The sequence below is a fragment of the Myripristis murdjan genome, chromosome 14 (assembly GCF_902150065.1).
Source record: "Myripristis murdjan chromosome 14, fMyrMur1.1, whole genome shotgun sequence".
Lineage (NCBI taxonomy): Eukaryota > Metazoa > Chordata > Actinopteri > Holocentriformes > Holocentridae > Myripristis > Myripristis murdjan.
This window is the reverse complement of record NC_043993.1, coordinates 5,279,658-5,287,500: the sequence shown is the minus strand read 5'-3', so window position 1 is coordinate 5,287,500 and position 7,843 is coordinate 5,279,658. Positions and strand designations below refer to the sequence as shown.

The 7,843-nt window shown below is 45.1% G+C and overlaps 1 protein-coding gene across 2 annotated transcripts in view; it reads right to left on the bottom strand.

The window, feature by feature from the left end:
• The window catches only part of klf8 (Kruppel like factor 8), a 70,530-nt gene that overhangs the window by 4,328 nt on the left and 58,359 nt on the right, over positions 1-7,843 (bottom strand). Inside the window, exons 3-4 of one of the 2 annotated variants that reach the window (XM_030068209.1) lie at positions 6,292-6,579; positions 5,778-6,012 (exon numbers count right to left, since the gene is read on the bottom strand). In XM_030068209.1, the coding sequence (XP_029924069.1) occupies positions 5,778-6,012; positions 6,292-6,579 (523 nt within the window). The remainder of the gene's footprint in view (positions 1-5,777; positions 6,013-6,291; positions 6,580-7,843) is intronic. The other variant, XM_030068210.1, reaches the window with a different exon arrangement.

Below are 7,843 nucleotides of genomic sequence, written 5' to 3'. Positions count from 1 at the left end.
CACATGAGGCAAAGAGACAGAAGTAGAAAAACGCAGAGCAGAGCTGACAGTGAATGTAACAACTGGAGGAGAGATCAGATGAATTGATCTTCTCCTTTGGTTTTTATGACGGTGTGCATTTTCACCACGGAGGTTCAGGTCCTTGGACTTGGCCTGTGGTCTTGCTTGTGCATTCTTGATGGATTTGGTTCATCTTTGGCAAGATTTTGCCTCTTTGAACGACAGCTTTTAGGAGTTTGACTCTGTTTCACCTCAGTGGATGAGCAGAGTTTGTGTTTTTTTAACAGCCGGGCTGGGCGAGGTTTTCTCCGTTTTTTTTTTTTTTTTTTTTTTTTTTTGGCTCGACTCTGCACAGACAGTGGTGTAGCTGGACTGATTGAGAGCTTTACTGTCACTGTCCAGGACAGCAAAAATACAGCTGCTGCTCCATCGAGCTCTTCAACTCTGCCGGCCCCATCGAATGGACCATCATTACAAAACGCATGCAGCTTTGTTTAAATCCACAAAACTTTATTTTGAATTCTAGTGGAGATCCCAAGGCTTCCAAAGATCCCAAATATGTGCTGCTGAAATCCAGGGCAATGTGTGTAAAATGATGCACCAGACATGTAGATCTTTTCTATGTGATGTGATGCTGCAGCCAGAAAACAACAGCATCTTGGCTTTGAATATTTCACTCAGTATCAGTGTGATGGAGCTTCAGTGAAGCTGCAGCCAGCAGAGACACAACATGGATGTGACACCGTGCTACAATATGGGCAAAAGTGTTTTTGTTCCCATTTTAAAGCTACTTAAGTTCAAGGGGTTCAGTGAGCAGAGCAATAAAACACCAAATGATAAAAAACACCAAAAATATCAAACACTATTACAACAACATAAGCATGTCAGAAGATATGTCAGAAGGCATGTAAAAGAGCATCACTTTTTGGCTTTTTTTTAGTGACTAATGGAGAAAGAATGCACCAAAGAAAGATGTTGTGCAGGGAAAAGTTCACAGAGGAGGCTAAGGAGTGATATGTCTTGTTAACGGTGTGGATCTGTATAGACAAAAACAAAAACACGTCCCGGCTGATATCAGTGCACGTCTTGTGCGTGGAGCGTGAGCAGGACGGTCTTGTGATCAGTTTTAAAAAACGGGAAGTCACATGCAGTTTACAAACACAACCTGCAAACCCACAAAGCGGCCAGCTTCTATTATTATTGACTATCATCCACTTAGGACAGATGAGGGCAGCGCTAGTTGTTTGGTTCAGTTTGGTTCAGTTTGTCTTCAGGAACAGTCTCTGTCTCTTTCAATCCCAAAAATTCAGAGACTCCACCGGCCCGACCATGTATCCCAACATTTTGCAAAAAGAGCAGCCAAGCCTCGTCTGTGCAGTCAAATCCGACTGAGACCAGGAATCACTCGTTTTTTGAAAACAGAACACATGAAAACACAACAGTATCTCTCTCTTTTCGTTGCCTCTTTCTTGCTGCGGGAATGTGGCAACCGAGCCGTTCAAAGTCCAGCCTGCCTGCAGGGAGGAGGGGTGGGGGGTGGGAGGTGGGGGTAGAGGGTGATGAGGAATGAGGAATTTGGGTGGTGGCTTGGTGGGATGGGTGTGGGGGAAGCGGATGGGGAGTGGGTGGGGCAGGATAGGGCAGTGTGTGTGTGTGTGTGTGTGTGTGTGTGTGGAGGGGGGGGGGCGATAATATACACCAAAGAAGTGTCCTTTGTCTCTGGGGACAATTAAAGCCCCTCCACCATCACAGCCCTGCTCTTTCAAAGGCAAAACGACCCATCTTCTCTCCTCTCGACCCCCTACACCCGCCCCCCCCAAACACACCCACCTCCTGCCACCTCTCTCTCCACCCAGCGCTCCCTCTGCTTTGGGGCACGCAAGCAGCGAACGTCATCGCGTTCCTCTTTCCAAGCACATGATGAAGAACATCGGCCCTGCACACCCTCTCTCTTTCTGCAAAGTTTAAATTTTCCAAATCCTTCACGACCAAAAACAGCAGCCCTTCCCTGCTTTTTGACCCTTCAGAGCCCGTCTGGCCTTTACCCTCTAGATTAGATAAGATTATATTACATTACAACAGATTGGATTACACGAATCTTGAATGATCCCTGTGTGAGGAAACTGCGTAAACGACGAGGCCTTTAAACGCTCTTGCAAAACTGGGCTTGTGCATTGTTTTTGTTGAAACAGGCTTCAAACGGTGTTCATTTTCCTCGTTTTAACTCACTTTATGTTTAATCTCTACTATCTTGTACTATTTTGTTGCTTTCTACTCATTGTTTCATTGTTAATCTCTACTTTTCTGTATTTTGTTGCTTGTTATTCTGTCTTCTACCATGTAAAGCGCACTGCAATGTACAAAATGTGCATTAGAATAAGTTTTGTTTGTACTAATTAAATGACTTTGGTGTCATGTGACCTGTGCCTGGATGTCTTCTGCCACCCTCAATTCAAATGTCAAAAACATCTAGTGCACAACTACCAACAAAACATGCATCTCAACTGATACTCCAGGTTATTTTTGGTTTTCACGAACGTCTCATTTACTGTTGCTCCCTTAGTAGCTCCACCCTTTCCTCAGCACACTGCATTGTGGGAAACCTCTGAGCTAAATGAGTATGTATGTTGACATTCTTGAGCAAACTGCACTTTCATTCTTTCACAGCAACACTACAGGGCTCCAAACTTGAGTTAGAGTGCAGTTTGCTTTTGGGACCCAGCTACTGAATCTGCGGCTGACCTCCGACCTTTCATCTTTGACCTCAGAAAAGAGCATTTCCCGACGGGAGCGACAGTTTAAAGCGTTATTACTGGTCACGCAACATTGATTTCCGACCACTGCAACACAAACAGAATCACTGTGCCTTGTTGACACTGGCATCACATGAAGCCACCCGGGATGTTTAATGCACAGCAGCGGGGAAGTTTGGATTTTTTTTTTGTTTTGTTTTTTTTTTTGCTTTGCTTTTGTTGGCGGAGGACCAAAACAAAATATTTCATTTAAAACCAGAATCTGGTATCACCGTTTGAGGCTGTTTGCACCAAAGCCACATCTGAATGGGAAACACACCCATCTTTTTTTTTTTTTTTCTTTTTTTTCTCTTCAGAGACGCTGCATTCCTCGCTCGCGTCAAGGCCTCACCCGTTTGGACGGAGCAACTTTACTGCAGTTTGTCAAAGGGGCGGAGGCCTGCTCTGCCGCCTCGCCTGAGCAAATGTCCAGCTCCCCTCCTGTTTACTCAGGGATAAATTACATCTCCCTCCAGCTTTGTGTTCGGCGTTGCTCAACACGGATTGCCCGGAGCTTTTTCAAGTGCCTAGAAATGACGACGGACGTGATGTGAACGCCCCGAGAGGCGTTTGTGGACCAACTGGGGATTTACAGAATAGTCTGAAGTGGGACAGACGCTTTGGTATTGATCACAGTTTGACACACAGAGGGATTAGTCCGGGTGCTGGTAGAGCAGCCTGAGACATTTGAAAAACAGAACATGTGTTTTCATGTTTGAAAACAACTCGCCCACATAAATATTGTTGCACAAATTAAAGAACAGATTAGCCAGCGTTTACTTAATGGGGAAATTCTGGCAAATATGAAGAAGTGGCTGACAGAAAGAGGGTGAGAACAGACAGAGTGAGGGCGAGAGACACATGGAAAGACAATGATGGGTGTGACAGACGAAGGTTATGGGAACAAGAAGAGAAAAACATAAAGAGGAGAGGAGGAGGAGAGAGGAAAATAAAGCTAAAGAAAGAAGAGATTTAAGTCTGTAAATAACATCCAGTGGCGAGGCTGCTGTTTTTTTTTTTTTGTTTTTTTTTTGTGGAGTTCAATAGTTCAAAAGTTTGACAGACAAGCAGTGAAGGAGACAGACGTCACCATGTAACGCCTAACACACGCTGAACCTCAAAAACACAACAATGAAATAAGGCTTGTCCTGTACAATGACAAATGACCAAAAATGGAAAATGGAAAATTAAGTATTTCAGTTGTTCCTGCATTTTGTTTCAGCTGTGCGTTAAAACCATCACAGATTTGGGAACGGTCCGACCCCGTCAAATAAAACGGCCCTTTTCTCCCTCACCGATTGTCCTAATGAATTCTGCTTTTAAACGACGCCGCCCTACGTGACGTCCCGCCACAACATCCTGTTTCAACAGGAAACACATCACATTACACATCTCAATATGATTTCGATGTAAAAACCCACCCATCACAAAGTGAGGAGCGACCCCTCCCCACAGAGACAGCAGTATTACTATTAGTGGTCATTGTAGTACTAATTGCAGCTCTACAAGCAGCACAAGTGGTAGTAGTAGGAGGAGGAGCCTGACTAGTGATCAGTGCATCGTAAAAGGAAAAGCAGAGCTGAGTGACTCCCTCGCTCTAACGTGGTTCACCTTTTGCGGCCTCGCAGTTTCGCAGATTTTTTTTAGTGCAATTTTGCATGAGAGGAAAGTGAGAAAATGTTAATGCCTGTCTGAGAAAAGTGTATAAAGTGTGTAGTGAGGGGTTTTACAGCCTTAAAACATCTAGAATAATTGTAAAAAATAAAGCTGACTACTTCGCGGATTTCGCCTACTGAGGGTTATTTTTAGAACGTAACTCCCGCGATAAACGAGGGACCACTGTAGCACTATCTGGTGGTAGTAGTAGTAGCAGAAACAGCAGTGCTGAAGTAATACTCCAAACAAACAAACAAATAAAGGTAGTAGTACCAGAGAAGAAGTAGTACCGGAGAAGTAGTACTTTCTGTAGTAAAAGTAACAATATTAGTAGTGGTAGTAGCAGCAGTAGGTGCATTAGTAGTATCAGCAGCAGGGAGGCAAATTAACCTGCCACAGTGTGTGAAGGTCACCCAAATTTTAGAGGAAACTTTTTTTCTCAGATAATGACACTCATCCTCGCTGAGAGGAACAGACTAAACTCGGCCTTTTTCAAAATGATTCATCTGCAGATGAACCAGGCAAATTAGATAACCGGAACATGGATGTCAAACTATCATGTATAAAATTTCAACAGCATGACGTTCATGTTGTCAAGTGAGGAGAAATGAACGCTCTCTCCCTCAGTAAACCCTGGGGCGTCAAATTCAGAGTTTCCTCTTTCTGGAGAGCATTCGTTTCTCCTGAGGTTACAGCGCGAGCACCAAGTGATCGCAGGTCAGACATTTACAAGACGGTCTGACCTCCTGTGAGAGCAGCATGTCGTCACAGTTTGCAACCCTCTCTTTTTTGGCTGGACATTCTGCAGACGTGTTTGACAGGTGCTGTGAGTTTTGCTGTTTTCAGAAAGGACATTTAGCCCTGGTTGATGGTTGATGCTTCCCATAGGATGTCATGTCAAATCGGTGGTGGTTTGGGGGAAAAAAAAAAAAAAAAAAAATCTGAATCAGAATTAGAAATAGTTTGTTGATCCCCGAGGGGAAACTGGGTGTGTCTGGAAATTGGCTGTGTGTGTGTGTGTGTGTGTGTGTGTGTGTCTGTTCACACCCTATTTTATATAACCTGCCACCATGTCTGATGGAATAAAAAAAAAAAAAAAAATCTACCCGCAACTGCAAATATTTACCTTCATTTGGCAGGTGGCAGGTGCAAATTTGCTGCCCTGCCAGCAGTAATGACAGCAGTAAAAGTAGCAGTAGCATGAGCAGGAAAACTGCAGTAACAATAGAAATGGTGGTGATAGTAATGGCAGTAGTGGCAGTACTGCAGTATCACGTGTTTACAGTGTGGAATGTTTCTGAAGGTCTCCCTCTCTCTCTCTCCACTCACCGGTTCCCTCTGAGCGCCCGTCGCTGCCTATCAGCGGTACGGTGATGGCTGCCGTGGCGACGCCGTCGGTGGGCATGGCGGTGTAGACGACGGGCAGCGACTGCACCACCACAGGGATGGTCTGCAGCTGGCCCACCTTGCTGGGCATGTTGACCGACGGGATGGTGTGGATGACGTGGAGGATCTGCTGGCCGCCGGCGCCCTGCGTGGCCAGGATGGACCCCGGAGACAGAACCTGGACAGAGGACGGGGCGAGACGCGTTACCGTGACGACCACATGGTGTCTGTGAGCATTTAGTGAGAGTTTCTACATCTCCTGCACTACATTTCAGAGGGCAATCTGAATCTGAATTACATTTTGGTGAGAAAACTGCTATACTCTTACTGAAGGAACATTTAGAATGCAGAGTTTACATCCTGGTATCGATACTTTTACTTCAGTCAAGGATCTGAGAACTTTTTCTGACACTGGTGGACAGCAGTCTGCAGTAGAAAAGCGTAGTGTGACAGTTACCATGGAGCCTAGCGATTGTACCGTGGTGGGGACGGGCGTGGCCGACAGGCTGGGCTGGGCCACGGCCCCGCTCGGCGCCGGGTTGGCCGTGGCTGTGGTTGTTGTCGCCGTGGCGGCCGGGAGCGAGGAGGGGCGGGGCTTGTTGAGCGACAGGTCGACGGGCTCGGTCTGGTCCTCGGCGGGCGGCGGGCCGGGCGAGGATGCCGGCTCTGTCTTGCAGACCGCCGTCGGCTCTGTCTTGGGCTTCAGGTCTGCAGGCTGCGGGCAGCCGTCACCGACACCCACCTGCTGGGGGAGAAACACGATGTTCAGAGGTGTGATTTCATGATCTCTGCTAACTGCTAACACATTTACATTTTTAAAATTCTTATTTTTAGATTGGAGGAGCTGATCAGCCATTTTCATGCCCAAACCTTCCTAAAAAGTGACAAAGATTCAGTGTTTCTATTATTGTGACATTCATTTTCATAGATTCACGTTACATTTTTTTGTTGTATAACCCTAACCCACACACACACCAATATGGGAATAGGTGTGTAAACCAAAAAAAGGATAGAAATAAACTGCTGAAAGTTAGGCAGTGACCCTCTGAAAACTAAAAGAAAAAAAATATAAAAATCAAACTGAAAACATGCAATTATGGCTGCTTTGATTATCGTTAACATGATCTATCAACACTGAAACTTGTAAAAATGCATTTCCGGTTGCCTGAAGGACTATGAATTAAAAAATAAATAAATAAATAAATATATAAAATAAAATAATGAATAGCCAAAATTGTCATATTGAATGGCTGAATCTTAGTGACTGAATCTGATCGAGCAAATTCTGTGCAGAGTAAGCTTTACGTATATCAGACAGGGCGAGGCAATTTGGACAAAATCAAACATCACAGTGCCTTTGACGAAATAACTTAACCTAACAATATTGTGGCCAATATTATTGGTGCTTTCACAAGATATTTACACACAGGACATTTTTGATCAACAGCCATAAGTAATGTGGATATGATGACCAGGCAGGAAGAGACAAATAACAGCTACAACAGTCTAATGAGCTCAGAAATCTGCCTCCCTTACTGTTATACAGCCTTTATCATAGCACCATATTTATATAGATATCCAGCCCTTGTATCACATACAGTGAACAGTCTAATCCCAGTTCAGTGACGCTGCAAAATGAGAAAAACTGAGGTGACTCAAATGCAGAGGAGGGAGGTGAAACGAGAACTGAGCACATTTCTGATGAGAAACAAACTTTGGCACGTTGAAGGTTTCCTCTCAAAGCTGCTGCACTGTCACCTGACACACTGAGGATATTTTTATTCATCATCAGCTCTCCTTTTTTCTCCTCTTTCTTGTACGTCCGCGACACCTCGGGTGGATTTAAAGCCGCGAACGCACAATCGCCTCGATCAGCTGAGACGGGCCGGGACGCTGAAGCGGAGCGATGACGTCAGCCGGGAGTCGGCTTCGCAGGGCCCGCTTTAATCGATTTGCAGGGTCAAGTCGAGTCAGGCTGCTCTGATATTAAGCCTCGCTCTTTTCTTTTT